The 22,768-nt window shown below is 41.5% G+C and overlaps 1 protein-coding gene across 1 annotated transcript in view; it reads right to left on the bottom strand.

Annotated features, from left to right (window-relative positions):
- Positions 1-5,752: 5,752 nt before the first annotated feature.
- The window catches only part of ALG13 (ALG13 UDP-N-acetylglucosaminyltransferase subunit), a 28,483-nt gene continuing 11,467 nt past the window's right edge, over positions 5,753-22,768 (bottom strand). The window contains exons 13-29 of the mRNA XM_061362007.1: positions 22,237-22,345; positions 21,019-21,083; positions 20,098-20,198; positions 19,216-19,343; positions 18,310-18,547; positions 18,031-18,144; positions 17,662-17,818; positions 15,592-15,721; positions 15,087-15,122; positions 14,906-14,961; positions 14,818-14,843; positions 14,179-14,340; positions 13,741-13,946; positions 12,990-13,112; positions 8,814-8,854; positions 7,807-7,990; positions 5,753-6,982 (exon numbers count right to left, since the gene is read on the bottom strand). Coding sequence (XP_061217991.1) covers positions 6,717-6,982; positions 7,807-7,990; positions 8,814-8,854; positions 12,990-13,112; positions 13,741-13,946; positions 14,179-14,340; positions 14,818-14,843; positions 14,906-14,961; positions 15,087-15,122; positions 15,592-15,721; positions 17,662-17,818; positions 18,031-18,144; positions 18,310-18,547; positions 19,216-19,343; positions 20,098-20,198; positions 21,019-21,083; positions 22,237-22,345 — 2,142 coding nt within the window. The 3' untranslated portion in view covers positions 5,753-6,716. The remainder of the gene's footprint in view (positions 6,983-7,806; positions 7,991-8,813; positions 8,855-12,989; positions 13,113-13,740; positions 13,947-14,178; positions 14,341-14,817; positions 14,844-14,905; positions 14,962-15,086; positions 15,123-15,591; positions 15,722-17,661; positions 17,819-18,030; positions 18,145-18,309; positions 18,548-19,215; positions 19,344-20,097; positions 20,199-21,018; positions 21,084-22,236; positions 22,346-22,768) is intronic.

Consider the following 22,768-nt stretch of genomic DNA (forward strand, 5'->3'; position numbering starts at 1 on the left):
CTCCCTATCAGCAGTAACTCCTAAGCCAGCAGAAACAATGTGCTTAGGACAAGAAATGATCAATGAAGGAGCTGGCCTTTAGCACACTAGCTAACAGAACACTGTGATACCTTTAGCCAATGGAGTGAAATTGCCTTTTGAATATAAATAGCTGTTTTTGAGCAAGGGGGCACTTTTTGGTGTAGCTATTTTGGGGGTATTGTATAGTCTTGTTTAAAAACTACTGAATGTGTTTGTAAGGTGGGCTGAGGGTCTTGGGGAAGCCAAGGATAGTAGTAGATGCCTAAGGACTCTATTTTCTATATAGCAAGCCCTAGAGACCCTAAGGCTTAACTGTGCAAACAGGGTTTTTAGCAATCAAATTAACTCTTCATTAAAAAAAAAAGCTATCACAGAAAGAGCTTCACACCTGAAAATACTCACTTGTTTTAAACTGCCATTTTACTTCATGGCATAAGAAGGTGAGGCTTTTTTTTTTGCCCTCCTTTATTTTAGTTTTGATCAGCAGCTGTTCCAGGCAAAAGAGCTTTTAGATGTGAGAAGATAAGGACAGAGAAGGAAGCTCAGCATTTGCCAGTTGAGTAATAGCCACCCCTAGAGACAGGCGGAGAGACGAGGGGAAGAGCAAAAAGCAAAACCAAGTGCTTAGTTTTATGTACTTTTCTACTCTCATCTCTCCTATCTGTAGTGCAGCCTCCACATCATCCCCGCGTGAGACATGTAAAAAGGAAATGATGTACATAATAAATAAAATTATTTATTTTATGTGTATTTTTAGCTTAACTGTAAACTGAAAATAAAGAAAAAAGGCATTTAATTTTTTCCCAAAATGTAAGCCTATTGAAATTCAAGGTGTTTCTACCTTTTCAGATGTAACATTTCCAGCTGCCTATTGATAATAAACATTTATGAACAGCAACGGGCCTGGCATTTATAGTTTCTTAGTATCCCATTCAGCACAGATTCTCCAGGGCTGTCAGAGGAGCATGTAAGGACCCCAGTTCTACAGAGACTTACATTGGTATTTACATAAAGACATGGCACAGTCCCACTCACCTACAACGAAGTTGGGCACCAAATTTGTGTTCCTGTTCACCGGCAAGAGCTGAACAACACCCGGCTCTGTAAAACCAAACCAAACCCAAACCAAACAACCCAACCCCTTCATATCCTGTCTACCACAGAAAGCAGCAAACCACTGGAGGTGCTGGTGAATAAAACACACAGCACGAACGCTGTTACTCCTGCAGAAAGAAGTCTCAGTGTAGTTCCGTTTTAATTTGCTCCCCAAAGATACCCTTACACCAACACAACTACATCAGCCACACCGGGACAGGCAGCAATACACAGCAACAGAGCCGAGAGTGTAAAAGAGTCATTAAGCAACAGCATCCAACTGTATTAACATCATTTGCTCACGTAAAGCTATCTTCCAACCACATCTCACTGGAGGCATGCAGATAGGCTTCAAAAGCTGAGGCTCTTTGTCAAGCCTCCAGTAGAACAAGAGTTTTCTCAAGTTGAACAGCAGCAATATCCCTTTCCTTGAAACGCAGAAGATTCCAGCACAAGGGAGACAGGAACACACAGAGCAATAAACACAGTGCAAGCCGAAAGCTGTAGCAAAGCCCAGGACCACAGTGATCCACAGTGACAGAACTCTAAATGCCCACATAATGACAGAAGGCTATTTTATTTAAATACAGAAGAAGACATTTCCAAGCTACATGAGTACATTCCCACTCACATTGGAGAGCTGAGAAGTTCAAAGTTCAGGCACCCTGAATCCCAAGTTTTGCTTTCTATTCCAGAAACAGGAACCAAACTGCACCTGCAAATGAATTCCATCTCCTTGGCTGTCCCTGCGCATGCAGACAGATGTGCTGCAGCAGAGAATTCCAGATGTGACCAGAGAGACAAGGGAAGAAGTTTCACAGCGTATTGTACCTCTCCTTACTTGTGCTTCCTGAAGCAGCAATACAAATCACACGTTCACTTCATCACTGCAAACACTGAAACAAAGGTTTTTGGCTTTTAACTATGACAAACGTTAAAAAGAACTGGTTTAAAAAAAGCCAGAAACCACAATTTGGATTGGATTGGAAAACGCTAATGGATAGGGAACATGAAATGCATATAAAGGAGAGTGTAGGGGGAGTTAGTGCATTAACTTCATCATTTGAGGATATGGGACTTCCTCTCAAAAGTCCATTTATCTCTAATACAGCACAGCCAAGCCAGTAGCACAGCTACAAGAACAGAATGACACTTAAAGTAAACCCCAGCACCCTGAAGCTCATGGCAGACCACCTGCTTCAGGGAAGGTAAGAGTTTGTACCTGGGATAAAACAGCCATGAACCTGATGAGCCCAACACATAAACACACCCCATCAGGACTTGGGTGCCTGTTCCTGTAGATTGCACCACTTGCAGAGATGGCTTGAGTGCAGTAACTGCCCGAGTATATGCTCTGAGCCTATGGCTCGTACTGGTTCAACTGTTTCATACTTGCCCCAACTCAGCTGACTGTGAAACTTGGGAAGCAGCAGTTGCTTGATCATGTATAAAAATTTCTAGCTATAGACTTGCCCTGCAGAATTTAAACTCTGATCTTATTGCAAAGCTATCAAGTCCAAGGGTTTTATCTTCCTCCCTTATGAAAAAAGCAGTTTCCTGAAGCATGGGTCTGAATTAGTACACTGAATATCTTTCACATGTAATGCAATCTTTGATGGTGTACTTTTATAACAGAGGAAAGCATCCAGCAGTACTGCAGAGAGAACTGGAAGCTGTGTGAAACACAACTGAGAGAGAAAACCAGCTTGCTCTAGGAATCAGTTTGGTGTTCTTATGTGACCAAGGGGAAACAGAGCACCGGAGTGACAGGCCAGCATGCTGGTGCCGCTGGCAGGCAGAAGCAGAGTGCTTTTCTTCTACAATATTTGTAATAGTTACCTTGAACAACAGATTTTGCAGCTCAGAACACTTCAGAAAGAGACTTGTGCCTCTAGTGAGCAACAGTGGTGCAGGAGATGTCAACACACTCAAGACAAGCTGGACTGGTGGTACTCTGGCTGTGGAGGCAGTTTGTAGAGCACAGGACAGGAGAGCAGCACCCACAGCCAACTGCAATAGAGCACAGGCTTGGCACATCCTTTGGTGCAAGACCGAAGCTTAGCTGTATAGCAAAGGGTGCTCGGAGAGCAGAAGTGCACTCAAGTGTCTTGAATGTGGTCAGACCAAAGCCTGCTCCTTCCCAGGGCAGAAGGATATGCAGCAGCTCAGAAGAGACTGACATACTGAAAACTGCAAGCAGCTCATCCCCCAGAACACACACACACTACCACTAATCACTGCCACTTTCACTCTGCTGTTTCAGAAGAGCTTAGCTCTGAGGCTGTTTATAAGGGCTGAGAAATCACAAGTCCTCACATCTAAAGGGAGCACACTGTGGTGCTGCCTGCTCCTGGAGCCTTCCCGCACAGCCTTCAGGTGTTAATTTAATTTGAGCCCTGCCTTTCATATAGAAAAACATGGTGTGGAAAAGGAGGTGGCAGGCATGACTAGCGCAGGCTTGGCTGCACGTCTCTTCTCCCTGTTAAAGGCTGGAAAGCCATTCACACAAAAGGAAGAAAAATGAAAAACATCTCAGGATCAAATTCCTCCTTTAAAAACTCATTATTCTGCAACATACTTCAAGAAGGCCAATAAAGAAAGCAAGAAAGAAGAATTCTAAAGGAAAATAATTGTTCCCAATAGAAATCAGTACTCATGGATTTTTCTGTACTTGTTTCAATACCCATGGACTTTTCTGTGCTTGTTTCAAGAGAAAATGTGCTTATACGGAAAGCTCTACCCTGCTAGCCCTGTTCATGGCAATTCTATGATTCTGCTGGGCATGAAAACCCCAAGCATTGGTCTGCTACCAAACTGTAATGGGGCAATAATCAAATGCTGTGACAAAGTAAACAAGTCTGGATGATCACACAAAAAACTCCAGAACAGAATTCTCAGCGTTTCTAATGAAAAAGAAAAAGAAGTTGACAGGAGACACTAAAACCAGAAGATAAAACTTGCTCATAACTATGATAACCATTTGTGCAGGAAAAAGGAAGGCTTGTCTCAGTGCCAGTGAAAGAAAGGAGGCATTATTCACAGCTTCAGCATGAAAGTGGAAGATACTCAGTGCCTGACAGTGACTGTTTGGGATATGACAGGTGGCACTTGTGACTGAGGTGGAAACACACTTAATGATTCCATCATGGAGACTGCACTTAAATCCATTTTAAAGTTCACAAGTCACACACTTTACTGGTTCCTGTAAGAGGTTAGTGCAGTGAATGGTTTTTCAGTGAAAGGAGCTATGGTATCATCTCTGCTTTCCACAAAAGGACTGCGCAAGTCAAATGCTCCTCCAGAGGCAGAAATGCAAAGGCCAAGGTCCTGACTGCCAACAACAACTTTGTAAAACCATTTTTGTGCATGGTTTGGGGTTTTTGAAGCAGCACAGCAGCTGATAATCAAATTACCTACTCAGGGGTCATTTTCATCATGTTCTGCTTTTAAACTGGCTCTTCCATCTTGAAAAACCATTATTAAATTGCCAAATTATACGTACAGCAATTAGAGACTTGATGAGACAACCCAAAAGCCAAGCTTGCAACCCTCCCAACAGAGGCGTCTATTGCCATCTTCTTTAAGCAAGGGGAATAAAAACCCAAGAATTCTATGGAAATAGAAACAACACCAGAAATGCTGCTTGAATTTAACTCAAAAGTTTTAAGGAGTCACTTTTTCACCACTGCTTTTGCTTCTATGGATACTTAAAACAGATACTAAAGGAAATGTACTGCTCCCTCCCAATTCTGCAGTCAATATCCATTTTCACCACCACTTAGTTTTGTACAAAAACAAGAAATAAGAAAAATCACTGAACACCAGCATGGTGACTGCAACTTCAGCAAATGGCAATTATACCACTGTCTGAAGCTGACTTTTTCTTCAAGCCTTTTAACACTTGCCTTGGATAGGTGGGGGGAGAGGGTAATGGAGAGGAAGATGTAACTGAAATCTTAAGACATCCAAGTTCACAGCCATAGCATGCACACTCTACCTGGCCTCCCTATAGGAGGGGGAGATACCATGACTGGCTGGACTGCTGTCTGTGAAGCAGCTGCTGTTGTGGCACTGTCTGGAATGGAGCAGAAGCCTGAAAGTGGAGCAGCATAAATACCTGTTGAGATTGCTGCAGAGCTCACCCATCACCTGGGAAAGAGTCAGAGCAGTCAGGAGATCGCCCCTACAAAGAATTAAAGATTTGCTAAATAAGCATATTTCAGGGCCTCTGGCACTGAGCACCATTATCTGCACTTGTGCCTTTGCTCGTTACTCCATGAGAGGACTCTGCCACCACGATGCGCCTGGGCTGCAAACAGGGCTCAGCTCACACCCATTTCTTGTTGGTTCTGCATGCCCAGTGCAAGTTTCTACCAACAACAGAGCCTGTGCAGACAGTCCTTTGAAAGAATTACAGCTCACGTGCACAGACACTCTAAGTTTTCTTCCTAAACTTATCAGCAAAACCAGAGCTACTGCCTTCCAACACCCCATTCTCATGCTGAAATCTTTTGCTACTTTCTCACACAAGGCTGGAGCAGCTTTACCCCACATAAGACAAGTACATTTCTTCAGTCCAGGCTGTTGGATGCCTAGTTGTCAGAAACGTAACCTGCCAGTGATAAATGACCACTCATTTTCATGCGTTCAATGCTTTTATTTTGTGCTCTCAGTGCAAAATACACACCAAGACTACCACCATTTGTGCAACTGCTTCCACAAAACAAATCTTACAAACATAGAGCAATATTCAATAGATTCAAACAGTATTCTTACATTTTCAAAAGTAATGAAACCTGTACAGAACAAAATTAGACAGAAAAAATACAGCTATCACAAATATGTGATCACTAGTGGCAAAGCATCATTGATTTGCTGAATTTTAGAAAGCCAATCTCTTTCATTTTCATCCTCCAATGACCACTCACTTTCACGTGTTCAATGCTTTCATTTTGTGCTCTCAGTGCAAAGTAAACACCAAGACTACCATCATTTGTGCAGCAGCTTCCAAAAACTAAATCTTACAAACGCAGAGCAATATCCAACACATTCAAACAGTATTCTTAGACATTTCAAGAGTCATGAAACCTATTCAGAACAAAATTAGACAGAAGAAATACAGCTATCACAAATACGTGACCCTAGTGGCAAAGCAGCATTGATTTGCTGAATCTGAGAAAGCCAACCTCTTTCAAACATCCTCTAATGACCCCGTGCCCAATTTTTATCTGCAGTTGTAACTGCAGCCTATTTCAGTGACTAAGCAAGAACCAGGTGTCTACGTGTTCCAGTGCAACCCATCAGAGGTACAATATTCATTTAGTGATAGCATAGGTTATTACACATACTTTATATAGTCAAACTCAAGCTGTTCCCTGCACTATTGTTTCTGAACAATCTTTGCCTATGCTTTCCTAAATAATCCACTAAAACATCAAGTCATGTATCACTACCATAAACCTAAGGAGAGACATGAAGTTTGAGTGTAGTTTAATCACTTGACCCAGCCCATTAAGACAAGGTGAGATTTACAAAACAGTATCAACATAGCTGACAAACAAATAAACCAAAGGCAAGAAGTGAGTTTATGGTTCTCTAGTTTACATTCCTTGAGGCAGATCATGAGGTGCAGGGTTAGGTGAGGCAATATAGCTCACTTGCTGCATTGGTCCAGAACTCACAGCATTAGCAATCTGTGGAGAATTTCCATAGGGTGGATTTGCTGGATGCCAGGTACTAACATAGCGATAGGCAGGTACTAAAGAATCAAACCCAGGAAGAGACTGCTGGCTGAAGGGGTCTGACATGACTGGGTAATACACTGACCCGTAGGACAGGGCTGGAGCCTCTCCATTGTGAAAGTTACCTTAAAAAACAGAACAAAATACACACTCTTACTATAACTGTGGCCTGTTTATGCAGACTTTCATTACTGTGAAGACAGCACTATGCTGGTGGCCCAAAGGAAAAATCCATTGGGATGACAATTTTATGCCCATAGATGTCCTTCCTAATGGCGGGCTCAAAATCATTTGGGGTCCTAAGTTAGACTAGAGGACAACTTGCTCACAAAACTCTGGTCAAGAGTTGCTTAGTAGCATTCTGCTTTGGAGTGGCAGCTTTTTCAATAACTCTGGTAGAAAGCCAGTATCTTCCTCCCTCTTTGACCTCTGACCATATGACATTAATCTATGCAAAAGAACCACTCAAACTGAACAGACCAAAGCATTATCAGAGTAATTAAGTCTTTTTTCCCATTCACTACAATACTCCTTATTTACTGCCAAGTGTATCTACAAGCCTTAAGCTGAAATGCTTGCCAAAACTCAGCTTAAAAAATACAGGCATTCTGGTTTGATACCCTGAATATCTGCTCATCAGGAAGCAAAAATGCTCCTTCAGAGGTTCAGAAAGAGTTCTGCCAAGTTAAAGTTAGCATACATGGTATAGAAAGGATTCCTTCTTCCTTTTAATGGCTTTAGAAAGCCCTTGACACACTGGTGGCTACACCAGTGACTGTGACATACTTCAAAGCACCACAGACAGCAAAGGAACTTGTAATAACCCCTTACAAGGTTTACTCTATGACCTCCCAACCTCATGCTTCCCATAGGATAGTAAAGCAGCTCTGAGAAATCTATTCCCTCTTTCTCATTTGTTGTCTACATGGTTTTACATTCAAATACTAACCGTTTGCAGGTGCTTCCAAGGGAACCTGGTGGATTCCAGTTCGCCCAGCATCAGTGTAGACCTGAGGTACTGACTGATCTAGGGCAGGAGCTGGATCAGTATATGATGGATAAACTTCCACGGGTGTCGGGGGCAGCACTGGCTCTACGTACATCATGGGAGGCCAACAGCTCTGATGGTAATACTTTGAGAAAAGGAAAAATGATACAAGGTCACTCATACAACCACAAACTCTCCATCGCTCTTCCAAATCACTGCTAGCTTCAGATCTGAAGTCAGAAAGAAGTGCATTTCTTCCTTTCTAGACACTCGAGACACTACACATGCCAAACACCTCAATACAGCCTGCCAGAAAAGACACTGCAATACCTGCAGCAATAGCCACCTCACACGTTGTTGTGTCAGAAAGCTCTACAGAGAAAGAAGATTCCCACCCATCACCTTTGTCATAAACAGATTTTTCCTATTTCTTCAGCTGCAGAAGCTAACATGACTTCCCCTACTTTCCTGAGCAGCAGCACTGACACAGCATATGCCTGCTGGTGCAAAGACAACTCTTCAGCAGCGCAAGAGCTCCCAGAACACAGATAAGTTGTGCTAACCAGTCTGAACACAGCTGTACAAATCCTAAAAGACTCAAAACACACATCTGTACATGGTCTTTGATGTCTTGTCTAAGTACACCTTTTCTTAAGAATGCCTGAGGTTCCTCCCCCTGCATCTTCATGAAAGAACAGTATTTATCCACCATTCTCTGCAAAAACAAGAGCAAAAACCACCACCATAATCTAAAGTAAAACAACTGAACATGCATGCTAGTGTGCTTCACATTGAGTTACAACTTCCTGAGCTATACTTTTATCTCCACCAAACAAGCCTGTATGTTTTAAGTCAAGCATGCAGGGCGCGCATTTAGCACACCTGGAAATCTCAAATACATCAGTGCATTTATCAAGAAAATCAGCAGGTTTTACAGGCAATTTACTGTACATTCTAAAAGCACTTACTTGCAATCCCAGATTAAAATAATACCGCAAGACCTTTGCATCTGAAATTAGAGGACGTGACATTAAAGAACGTAAAAGTACAAACTGAGAAGCAAAAGAAATTTATGCACATTAAGAGCATTTTATTTTAAGTTACTCTTACTTAAGATCTGACCTAGTTTTGAAGGTCCCCCCCCAAACTGCTGTACCAAGTCAGAAAATTGGGGAGGGGGGGAGTTAATTATGTTAATTGCTTCCCTTTCCTCACAAGGGTGCTCCATTCCCTACTTTCTTGCAAGTAGTCTTTTACTTGTTTTCCATGTACTGAATAATTTGCCCCCAGGCAAATACATAATATACTGAGAAGCAATCACAGATGTGTGACGGAACTTTGAAACCACACTCCAAGAACAGCAGGGGTTTGAACTTGGAAACACACTTCAACTGTCCAAAACTGAAGCAGTTTTAAACCTTTAAAGCTTGAACACTGGAAAGAAAAGAAGAAATGTGTGTTTTAATCCTGTGATGCAGTCCTGGAACTGTGCAGCTCTCAGAAAAACTGCTGATTTCTCAGATTTGTTTTAAAGGCTCAGGAAAAGCAAGTCATCTATTCAACAGCAGTAGGTCTGCATGTGAGTGCATGCACACAGACTCGGCTTTAGTACCACTGGACACTGGAAGGGAAAGCAGGGAGACAGCTCCAAAGGAGCAAACCACAAAGAACTTCAACTTGACAATACCTCCAGAGTTACCACATACTCTGGTCACTTCCTACCTACTTACCCCTAGATCAGGGCCTTGGCTCCACATTGCTGAGCTGTCCACTCATCCAACACACACACACACACACACACACACACACACACACACACACACACACCAACCCTGCATGCTGCAGGCAAGGACAGCATCAGAAATGCAAACCCCACCCTTGAAATACACAGGATTTGTTGCTTCATTGTTGTTGCCAATTCTCAACTCTTTTCACTGCTCAGCACATTTGATGAGGGCAACAATTCATGCAGCTATTTTAGGAAGTGTGCACAGGTCCTTCCTTACATCTAACAGCATTAAGCTTGACTCCCCAAAGTGCTGGTGATTTGGCTGTGATTTTGACCACAGCTAGCAAACATTAAAAATAACACAAAGCCTCACATAAATGCCATTTTTTTAGTATCCAGCTGAAACTGCATCTACATTTGGAACAAGTTGTTGGTGGATTTTTTAACCTGATTTTGTTCTTCAATTGTTTATGCAAATCTATGCAAAACAAGCCTAAGAATGCAATGAAACAGCTGCTTCATAGCAGTGATAATGGTACAAAGGAAGAGCGGGGAGACTGAAGTGACAAACTGATATTGGAAATACTGACATCTGTGGAATGCTGGAACAGAAGCCAGGACAGTAGGAGACCGGTTTTTGTTTATATTCCTCTTTCAGATGTCTGGAAATCAAGTCAAATCTTCACTAAAACATGACTACCTTATGAAGCAACAGCTAACCACTCTGAGATGGAAACAAAAAGACTATGTTGAAGGCTGAAAAACCACATCTTAAATGCAAGCAGGACAAAAGCCATGACAGAATTTTTGCTGTGCTGATGGGAAGCTCTGGTCAGTCCTGAACACTACTGCAGTCTCTGGAACACAGTAATACCAGGCAGTCTTTACCAACAGCTCCTTCAAACACAAACACATGAGAGCAGGTAAGGCATGGACATCTAAGGTCACCATGTTAATAAACATGTTTCAAAAGCCCTAAGCACCACTAAAACAAGATCCAAGAGATGAGACGAAAACTGGAACAAATGCAAATATGCCAAGTAATACTAAGGCACACAGCAGGTTTTCCTCTCAAGTCCAGGATTCAACTCTTGACAAGTCACGCTCCCCATATATACCAGGCCTGCAAGAATCTTTAGCAAAGCACACAGAACTCTAGGTCAAGTGTACCAACATACTCTGTACTACAGTCCAAAGCTTCTGGATTTCTGAATTTAAAAAGCCATACAGATTATCCTACAGCAGTGTAACAACATAACTGCTACATACAGTGACTTGTTAACTACCAACTTTAAAATCCTTTAAAAAAAGGAGGCTTCCAGAGTTTATGCCAAAAAAGAATATGGCCAGTATTAAATGGAGTGACTCAACTGAAGAGTCACAGGCAGGGTCTGAAGAGATTATTAATCCACATGCACTCCAGATTCTTGTCAGCACACTTAACACCCAATTCTCCCAAGTGCCAGAAGCCTCAGTTAAGAGCATTCAACTAAAGCTGAAAAACACTAACCCTGATGTGTGCATGGTATCACCTAGAGAGGTACTACTGCAGCAGGGACTTGGAATATTCAAGACTAACACCATCAGGAACTCAGAGCAGGAGCAAGAAAACAGAGCTCCTGCAGAGCACACAAGCAATACCTGTGAAACCAACAGGCCTTTGAGCAGCCTCACCAGTCTTCTGACAAGCACATCACATGGTAAATGCAACTGAAAGAATCCATAGTTTTTCAGCCCAGTTATTCTGCAATCTACCGGATGTAGCTACCTGCACTGCCAGATATCAAGAGCAGCTCTTTATCTTACTTGAATTTAGCCCTCTAGGATCAGTAAATGGAAGGAAGTCCCATACAGGGTCAGAGCTAAGTTAGATGGCAACACATTGAATCTAACATAAAAGCAATTTGCATTACTAAAATATTTCATGGTCTATCTTAAAGTAACAGATTTTAGAATAAAAGCCAGATGCTTTCATTGCATCATTCTGATGCAGTGAAAGCTACAACTGGCAGATAGCTAAAATTCAGTCTGTTACAAGGATGGGTTTTTTTGCAGAGGGAGCTGTGGAAGAAATAAGTCAGATAGCGACAGTTAAATTACACTTTTCAGAAGAGTTCAAAAAGGAAGACTTGGATTTCACAATCACTACAGATATGCAGCCTTGTTTGCCCCGAATGAGCAGCTACTCTCTACACTAGAGAACATGGTAGGTTCAGGAACTTGAACTGAAGGTGGTAAGTCTGATAAAATCCCGTCATCTGCTCTATCTATAGCTACTAGAACAAGCCAGCTATGATGCAGACTTTCAATACATTCAGTTTATAGAGGACATTAAAAACACCCCGTGTACTTTAACCAGCTTGCAGAGATACATCAACTACTTGAACAACAAAATCATAAACAGCCAGTTTTGGACTGCTGCTCTGAAGGGCAGGCTACAGCTTATCTGCCTCTTGAGATGTGTGCAATGATGCAACAGTGGCACACTTGGGCCTTACAGCATTCCTCATCCAGAGAAAAATAAGTTACGTAGCATAACAGCAAGCAGTACCATTTTTCCTGTAGCTGAGGCACTTAGCTTGATCTCTGGGTTATCAGACAAAGCTCTGTGAATTACAGGCTCTATTTAGGACTTGTGAACCATAAACATGAGAGAATAAAGGGATGAATTAATAACAAAACCATCAAGTATATCATTGCCTGTTGCACAGTTTAGCAAGCTCAGCTGTCTGATGCTATCAGTATGGGGATATTCTCATATTGTAAGAGCAAACTGACTAAAGATTACCACTTTCAAAATGAAGTCCATCTTCAGTGGATAAAGCCAGAAGTTGTTTCTGAGCTGCCCTGCTGGTAGGTGCTATGTTGGTTTTTTCATGCTCACTGCTTAACAGCCAAAATACACTTTCAACACCATCCTGACTGGTAAACAGTACACGAGAAGGCTGTGCACATGGAACAACATGACCCTGTATTTTATCGCCCATTTATACCACCACAGAATGACTTCTTGGACCCATACAGGAGAACACCACAATATGGCACTCAACTATGCAACAGCATGACTATAAGGAAACTGTTTGGGTTTTTTTAGAAATCAGCTATCAGCCAAACAATTCCTCCACCAAGAACCAGTACAATACATGCCAAGCAACCCCTGCCTTGGTATTCATTTCTTTAGATGCTGTTTAAAGCTGTGGTAATCACACACTTGAGTCAGTCATGAACTTGCTATTCAGAACTGGAAATGAAACTGGTTTTAGCATAAGCATCCATAACATTATTTCTCACTCCCTGCAAACTGCCAAGAGCCATTTCTTCTCACTATAGGCATTCTGTGAAGTTTCCATGGAGAACACGAGTCAGAAGCGTGCTGAAGAGCAGCAGTAGTAAAAGCACAAAATACTGTCATTACCTCGAGGCAGATCACTGCCATTGGGATCACAAGAGTAAGGTGGAAGAACGGCACCAGCTTCTCCCACCTCACTGACTGGAGGAAGAGGGGCTGAATAAATTGGCAATGGCACCAAAGAAACTGCTACAATTAGAAGGAAACAAAAGTCAGCTTTGCAATGGCATGTCAAATGAGCAAGATGCTAAGTCACATGATTCAGCATGCACTTCTTCCTCATCTCAGTGCCCCTAAATACAAACTTTAACAAAGTTCTCCTTAGTAATCACTTTAAAAGAAATCCAGAAGTTTTAAAACCAGACAAGAAGGTTCCAGTCTCACAAGCCTGAACTGTATCTGCAAGCTTCATGTAACTAAGCAGAGGAGCAAAATAAGTGCCACAAAAAACGTACTGGGCATTTGTGTGGATCCTGAACCATGACAGACTCTTTTGGAAGGGAAAGTAAAGCCTCAGGACCAGCATCTTAACTCAAGAGGATAATTAACTGTAGGAAACCGAGGAGAAGGGAGCTGCCAGGAACTTATGCCTTCTGAAAAGAGCTTTCTAGGACAACCCCTGGCATTGGTGGCTAAAGGTGGTGAGGGGGGAACCCAAAGCAGATACCTCAAATCCCCATGCAAATTCAGAGGCAACTGTCTCCGTCAAAACACAAAAGCAAGAAGTGAGCAGTGAAGTTACAACTACTACTAAGTCATTTTAAGCCAAAGCAAGTGATCCGTAAACCTCAGACATCTAAGTCTCTGCACACTCTACCTGGCCTCCCTATAGAAGGGGGAGATACCACAACTGGCTGGCCTGCTGTTTGTGGAGGAACTGTTGTTGTGGCACTGGCTGGACTGGAGGCAGCAGAATTTGAGGAGAAGCCTGTAGCTGGAGCAGCATAAACAGCTGTAGAGGTTGAGATAGCTGCAGAATTCACCATCACCTGGAAAAGAGTCAGAGTACTCTTAGACAACTTGCTTTGACAAAGATTATAGAAATGTCAAATAGTTGGAAAATACTCACTTTGCACAAATGCATCTTGGAAGTCCTAGCTGTAAGGCAGCTAACTATCCAAGTTCTCTAAAAAATGGCTTGAAAATACCAGCTGCAAATCATCTTCTCACCCTTCTACAAGATGCTATGAAGGGGCAGGTAAAGGGAACCCATATACTGGCACTAACTGAGCAGAGTGGTTGCCTATTCAAGGGCTACCACAATAAAGTACTAGATACTACCTTCTGGGGACAGCTGTGGGAAGCCACTCCATCTTGAGGTGACACAGAGACTGCCCCTTCTTCCTGAAGGGATTCCAAAGCAAAGCATGGTCTATTTAAGAGGCAAAAGAAGTTCCAAGACACACACACTATACCCCTATTTTTAAATATTTATTTATGAACTATATACACACACAGGGCATCTTTGGTAACTTGAGTAAAAGCAGCTTTATTCTGACAAGCACAGGACTGGCTATCACACCCCTGCAGACCAGCAGGTGACTAAAGAGTTAGCTGCAGACTACAAAAAAAAAAAATCAGAATTCCACAATCAGGTCTATCAGAGGTGACATCTCTCCAGTCCCACAGTGGAGGAGTAAGACTGACTGCAATAGGACTTGAAGGGTAGCACGATAAAAGCAAGTGCTGTCAGGAGCTGAAAAAGTAAACAGCACTCAACTACACACTTTGTGAAGGGGAAAGTGGAAAATCATTCATTATCTTGTGCAATGCAGACTGTATTTGCAGACTCAGATAAAACCCTCAATATTTAGGGAGGAAAGGGGTGTGTGTGTGTGAATACATAAATAAAACCATCATTCCTTTCTTTCACAAGAGGTCTCTGACCTACTACGTTAAGCCTGTATCCAAGGACAGTTTCTATAAAGAATGCCACACACTTCAGGGATTCATAATTTGAACAGCCAGTGACTAAAGCTTACCAAGTTTTCCGTAGGCTCTGCTGAACTAAATACTGTTGCAGTGTCACAGTCAGGATCTGGAGGGCATTGGCAAAATTAATTGAAATAAAGCAGCATTAAATATAATGCTTCAGAAAAAGATCTTAGTAAGTGCATTACAGTCAGCAAGCGTCCTAGCAGTAGACACTGAAGTTTTACTAACCTGGAGATGCATAGATATATTCTTCATGGAATTTCCCTACAAGGGAAAGAACAAGATGCTTTGATTCAAAGGGAAAAAGAAAACAGAAATGAAAAAACAAGCTTAAAGCTGAAGTTACCAGAATTACATTTCAGTGTACCCATTAATAAGCTGCTTTAAGGATCACCATCTTTTGTCCAGGAAAGATACAAAAACTCTCAAGCTACGCTCATTTTGTTATTCCACCAAGTATGAAGGTTGCCATTACCAAGTTTATACCATGCATTCATGCATTTTTAGGCAGCAACATGGCCTGCTGCAGACCTACCTAATCACAAAGGTCATGGTATAGCAAGCTCAAACAGATGTGACAGCTCTAGCAGACAAAGAAAAATACTGTGCTCACACACGTTTAAAGGTCCCAAACCCCAGATCCTCAGGAGATATAAGGCACCTACTTTGACAATTTGAAGATCTTCTAAACACTGCCTTTTCTGTTTACCTAACTAATCCTTTAAGAACTCACCATTTTCACTTGCTTCTTCCTCCTCACAGGAATTCAGGATCTGCTTGTTAGGCACATCTGAGTCTGGGCCTCTCCTTGCTACCCAGAATCCTGCTGTACCATGGATAATGGGACCAGGGCTACCCTGGCTCTAAAGAGCAAAATCAAAAGCATGCATTTAGAAATAGTTTAAACCCTTTCCATACTCTACACACACTCACACAGTAGAAACAGGCTAGCAGACCAAGACTGCTGCAAACAAATCTTACTAGAATTACCATATGTGTGCCCATTCCTATGTACCTTGATTGCAGCAAAATGGTTACTGACACATTTATTGCTTTTACTTTTGGTTTTGCCTGGTATACTTCAGGTAATTCACTCTGAAGACTTACCACTGCCCTATGCCATACAGTCAAGTTGTTCCCTCCCGGAACATAGCCAGCTTTATCTCAAGCTCAAAGCTCTAAAGGAAGGAGCAGTCCCCAGACAACAGCCAACAAAGACTACAGTTTTCCTCATGCTGGAGCATTCCCACCACACCACCACCACATCAGTGCATCCACTACACTAATTGCATGGGAAAAGGTTTTCTTTAGTCACAGTTGGCAAATGCAAGTCTGACTCTTTCAAAAAGCAGCACCCATTCAGGTTTCCCACAGGACTCCTTAACACTTCACACAACATTGTGCTGAAGCCAGTCCTTAAACTGCATCAAAATTTAAGAGTTATCTGAAGCAGGAATCTAGATGTTCAAGAAGTTGATTCACTCTTTTGTGATGGCTAAGGTGACACCCAACATTCTCCTCAGAAGACATGGTGACTATGAGATCGATAAAAGTGCTCAGAGAGGCTTGTAAGATTTCCAAGGTTGAAGCAGAGGTGGTAAGTCAGAAGATTCTCCCACCAGGCCTCTAGTAGGATGGCAGAGTTTTCTGTGAGGTGCATCTTTCCCCAGGAAATGTTTTATTCCTTGACTAAACAAGACAAGGGAGAGACAGAGAAAAGGCTTTGGCATTGACAATACAAAGTGACTGAATGAACATGAAAAACTATTCATTAGGAGCTGGAGGTATATAGTCTATCAAGGGGACAAAAAGCTAGTGAGCTGTATTGATATCATGGTGGGGAAAAAAAACCACTGCAGGATAATCTGTCCTTATTGCTCAACACTCTCGGAGAAAAAAGAAATCAGAGCAAAGATTACAGATCTAGCACATGAGGAAAAATTAAACAATGGCTGCTGCTGGAACAGCCATGGGCAGGTTCCCTCTCTCTCATTCAAATGCAAGTCTAACATTTGCTAAGTTCACTGCTTCAACACAGTAAAAATTCAAACCTACCAGAGTTTCTCTTAAGAGTAAAAAAAAAAAAAGAAAACAAAAAAGAAAATGTCTGCTTTCCTCATCAGCTACCTAAATATCAATTGATTCTTTGTAGCACATCCAACTTTGTACTAGGGTCAGACTACAAATAAAAGACTTACTTTAAGACTACACTGAGCCACTTTACTATCTGACAGAAAGACTGCTTTAGAAGAAGTCTGTATCTGGAATTTTCTCCTGTTTCTGTAGCAGAAGAAATGGTTTCAGGAACAACATGTTAGCCCCAAGACATCACAACTACAAATTCACAGGCACAATCCAGGATATCACTATATGCTTTCTGAATCTAGTTACACAAATGATAAATTAATGTGGCAAACAAATGAAAAGCTTTCTCCCACACTATTTAGAGACAGACATCCACAGGAAGAAGGAATTTTGTTTAGTTTTCAAACTGCAATGGAAAGGAGAAATATTACCCTACTTTTATGAAAATACACTAAAGAGAAAAATGCTGCTGGTGAGGGGAGGGAGAAAGAAGTGGAGCATTCAGAAAAAAAATGGTTTCAAGCAGGGCTTTTTTTACAGGATCTAGACTCATTTCAGCTATCCCTTCTTGAACACATTCACTGCCACAGCTTATTCCAAGGGAAAAGAAAAAAACAACAAAACAAACCTGCTGTGTATTTAGGTAAACAAGCGCTGTGCACTGGTACAGCTCCCAACCCTTTGAGAGATATTAACATATCCCTTGTTAGTAACTTACTGGCAAAGTAGGAAAAGCAGTGTTATCCTCTCCTTCTATTTCATAGAAAGTTATAGTTTCTTCTGGTCCTTGAGGCTGCTCTCCATTCCCTGGCACAAACCCATACTGACACTCCTTATTCACACACTGCATCCGACGGCAGCTACGGCTGTATGAACTTTAAAAACAAGGAAGGAGATTAAGAACTGCCACCATCTGGAGTTTCACCTTCGTTTCATTGCTCCATTTTAACTCTGTGCTTTTTGGATAGGCACAATAAACCCACTGTTTCATACTGCGCCACTAACAGCCAACACAGCTCTCCATGTGCCACCATCCTCCCCAGCTCTTTCAGAGCAAGATTTTGTGAAGACGTTTATATTCACTTACCAGGACCTGCAGGAGAAATTGCCATAGCTCTGATAGCACCTCTTTCCTGGACTGGGGCAGAATGCTATTTGAGGGCCAACCATGTTGTGCCTGTTTATAAATCGGGCAGATCCCCTAAGTTTAAAGGGTAAAAGATGCAATTACCAGGAAGTGCTTCTCAGATGGAACTCACTTGCAGATTTACCTACTAAATAGCACAAACTCTCTCCTAACAAGTCTGCAGCAAGAATGAACAGAAAATGAGTGATGATCTCAAGACAGGTTTTCAAGGCTTCATACCTTGACATCCCAAATCCACGGTTATGTCTCTGAGGAGTGTTCTGAGGATGATAGGGTTCATAAGGTGGCATGCTCCCACCACCCTGTGAGCAATGAAGTGGAGTGGAGTGCCCCGAAGAAACACCGTGCTGTAGCCGGGGTGGAAGAACTGCCTGACCCCTGCTGTAAGAAACAGTCATAAAAACTTCCTTTCCACGAATTTTCTTAGGCAGTTTCTTCCGTGTCTTCACATCCATTTCTGCAGTTTTAGTTAAGGACAGAAAAAAAAAAAAAAAAAAGAGATTTACACCTTAAACACCCGACTCCAGAGCTTCGTTCTCTTTATCAGTTGAGAACTGTCAATATTTGGACGCTCAGAGAAGAGTCAATAGCCTATTGCAGAAGAATGCATTTTAAGTATATCCTTATTTTGAAGGCTCCAGGGGGCATTCTAAGTTCTGAGCAGAATGCAAACATCTCACATGTGAATACCTTCCAAATTCAGCTGATCAAAACAGTGTTCAGTGTTAAAATCCCTTTATGAAATCAAACAAATACAGTCCATATTTATTAGCTGGGGAAGCTCTCGTCCACCCATTCTCCTCTGCTATGACCAAACAAACAAGCTGCTTGATTCACAGACCCAATCTTTGTATCTGGTTTTTAAGCGCCAAATTTCTCCTTGGCAATTTGGAGCAACACCATTTTGCTGTGTATTTTCAATGGATTTCTTCCTTTGCAAAGACAAATTCATCCCTCTGTCTAAAGGGTTCCTTTACATCAGACCCCTGCAGTCACGACGTTTTATATCACAGCCTTAAGTCACTTCCAATGTCCAAAGACTGCTACTGTTAAAAGTGCCATGAGCTTCTTCCCCACTTCCCCCTGGCTCAAAGGGAAGGAATGGTGTAGAAACCTTGTACAAACCTATTCCTGAAAAGCATCCACCTGCTATTTTCTGATACGTTCCTCCTTTTCTGGTGGAAACCATATTCCAAGCAAGGACAGGTGCTACTTGTGTCACCGGTTTCAAGTTTGTCAAAGGAACTGCATGCCTGCGGGAAAAATACTGATGTTGGTGCCACAAGGATATAATATGTGTAACTGCACAACAATGTAAGACAGAAGAAAACAGAAAAACCCACAAATGGGAGTGCGGGGAGCTTGGGGAAATAAAGAAAAAATAAATCATGTCTTTCCCTGATAATAAGCACGATTGTTACTTGTTTATTAAACGAGGCAAGCTAGGATTTATGCTCAACATACTGACTTCCTGGTCAAGACTCTGTTCCCTGCACATGTATGCCTATAGAGCTACACCTGAAAGCATGTGACAACACAGGATTTCTGCAGTATGTCATCAAGCTGAATTCTAAATTTGACCAGAATTCTTGGAGGAAGGTGAATGCTTTGAACAGCAAGGTAGAGGAAGTGATCAGACCCACCGGAAGTGCCAATTATTCACTTGTTTGGGTACAACATAAGAGCTCCAGAGAAACCAACACCAGAGGGTAATATGCTATTCATTTATTAAGCCCAATGTGCAAAAATCATTTTCAACTTCCAGAGAAGAGCAAGCAGCAAGATTCCAAGGAATGCATTACAATAATGATTTTGGTCATTAGAAATTGCACTCCTGAAACACTGCATTTGAGGGGTGATAGCCAACAAGGAAGCAAAGCTTCACTTTGTATTTGAAAGCCTAGGTTCTCTTTTCAAACTATCTTAACAACCCTGTTTAAAGCCTCTGTGAATATACAAACTCGACCAGAAAGAGCTTAAAACATGAAGTATCACCAGGCTGCTTACTTTTCTGCCAGCTCCTCAACGAATACAGTCAAGGTGTCACCATCTTGTCCGACTTCCTGGATATGAGCATTGTAATACTTACCTCCAGGCTCCAGACGTACCTGAAGAGACAACAAGGGAAGCTCTGAAATAGCTCAACTCTACCAGGGGATTTAGAATACTATCTGCGAACAGCTAATAGCAAAGCCTGCTCCTAACTGATCCTATATTGGCTCAGAAGTCTCAAATACTTCTCCAAAATAGCAGGCAAAATAAAGAGCACTATACTAACTTCAGGGAGGTAAAACCAATCTTCTTGTAAGTAACTGAGAGGTAAAATACATGCTTGCTTTACTTATTTTCATACACTGTGCCAAGCCGATAAGCATCAAGGAAGACTGTTATTTAAGAACTCAAGGTAAACAGAAGATAAAACAGGAAACTGGAAAGCTCTGCTCGCCTAGAAGTCATTGAGTGAATCATCAAGACTACCTCAAAAAGTGATAAAAAAGTAAGCCCTCACTACATACATCAGAATACAAAGAAAGCTGACCTTCCTTTCAGCATTTCCAGACCAGATCATGCTACTCTGACTGTCCAGGCTTGCTGCTAACCCCCAGCAAAAATCGAACAGACAACTAGCTCCAAGGCACACTCGGTGCATTTTGAGCTCTTGGCCTGGAATCTCCACACTCACAGAATGCACATCAAATTCCTGCTTGCAAGGAATATACAAGGAGCTTTTCCTTCATGCTACCCAATGGTTAAAGGAAATTTTAGAAAGAAATTAAATTAAAAAGGAAGTCAGATTAATAGCTACAAGGAAGAGAATGAGAAAAGCCTTGGAAAATTCTATGAAGTCAAATTATTTTAAGACTTACCATACTCCATTTAAAGAAGTTCTAATAGTTTATCATAACCGAGTCTCCTTTGTGTACTAACCTGACACTTGTCTCCTAAATAGTACTGTCTCCCAGCAAACACCATGTAGTCAGTTTTTTGAAGCTCTAAAAATAAATGGATAATAAAAAAAGGAAAAAGCCTTTAAACTACTGTTCTTTCTTCATGTATCCTACAAGTACTTCACAACAGCATCCAACTACAAGTTACAGGCCAATTAAGTACTTCCTATGCATACCTGAACATTCCCCATAGTAATGGTGAAATAACTATAGATGTTCTTAGAGCAGACCATAACCAAGCTAAATCACAGGACATTGCTAATATCCAGATAATGCAGTAAGTAGCACTGCTACTTCAATACTACAGTGCCTTTTGTGAGTTAATCCTGCATTTAATAAAAATCCTGGGATTAAGAATGTTGAACATGTCTTGTCTTGCCACAGTACTGGTGGCACTTGGCAAAACTGAGATGTTATCCAGTAAAAGCTAATGTTGCCTAAAGTCTCATTGCTGCTGGATGTCAGTAGTTTTTCTCCATTCCTTGCCTGGATTCTCTGCACACCAGTACACTACATAGATAATTAGTTACTATACCCTGTTCCAAGAATTTTAATGACCCTCTAACTGCTTATGCAGTTATAAAATGCTGAAGTCCTTCAGTATGCAAAGCACTTTGGGTCAGACATTAAATGCCATTTCAAAACTTATTTCTCTTGGTAGCTTCTTGCTTTATGGATCAGCCATAGTGTATCCCAAAGAGCAACAACCTATCTCAATCCACAAAGACCATGAAATCTTTCCAGAAAGTTCAGACAAACTCAACTCGTTTGACAGATCTCAATGCTAAATTTGAGATATTATACATCTCTGAAGCCAAAAATCATGCTTAAAAAAAGCAGAAGTCCCTGCACACATGCTGCAACAAAAACCTCCCAAATTTGAACGATTTCCAGTACAACATGGTAACAGAGTTTTGCATTCTGCTTCAAGTCCTCATATTTCCCATACTGTAGTCAGTAAGTATCAAAGGCCAGATTTTTGGCAACCTTGTAACCATTGTACAGTGTCAGCAGCAGCGCATTTCATATTTTGAAAGGAAGCCAAGAAACCAGCTACTAGCAAGATGTACTACCTGCAAGTATTTGCTGGGTTAACCAGGATCCCTCACATTTCAGTTGTGAAGAATCAGCTTCTTTGACAAATTTAACACTGAGCCTAGTACATAGAGCCTTCTAGTTTTTCTTTTTTAAAAGATACCTTTCCTGCTGTCCAGCCAAACATCAAACTCCACATTTCGATAGATCCCAGGGTCCAGAGCCTTTAGTACTTTATAAGGAACAGGCATCTTTGATGGATTTTCTGGATGCTAAAAAGAGAGTTGAAACAAGTGCATTTAGTGTGCTCAGCATAGTCTCAACCCTGCTAGCATCTGTGGAACACTTTAAAATGTACACATGCTATTTTCCGCTGTATTTTCCTAAAAACTAAACCTCAAGAATATGAAAACACATTTAAGAATTCAGAAGCTGAGCAAAAAGACTTGGGAAGGTTAGAAACAAGCTCAAATCTAACATTTAACATGTTCTTTACTCAGAAAGAATCAAAGGAAGCCAAGCAGACCAACGAAACCATGGTTTCAGATGTTGGTGGGAGTTTCAATTATTATATCTGAAAACATGTTCCTATAGAGTTTCTCAAACTGTTCTAGAGTGATTTATACTGTGTTCAAATAAAAGTGAGCTGATTTAAACCATTTCTAGGAAAAGCAAACAGCAGACCAGAAAACATC

This window comes from Neopsephotus bourkii, unplaced genomic scaffold, assembly GCF_033783945.1.
Source record: "Neopsephotus bourkii isolate Nb327-2 ecotype Australia unplaced genomic scaffold, CSIRO-AGI_Nbou_v1 NB_1067, whole genome shotgun sequence".
NCBI classification, from domain to species: domain Eukaryota; kingdom Metazoa; phylum Chordata; class Aves; order Psittaciformes; family Psittacidae; genus Neopsephotus; species Neopsephotus bourkii.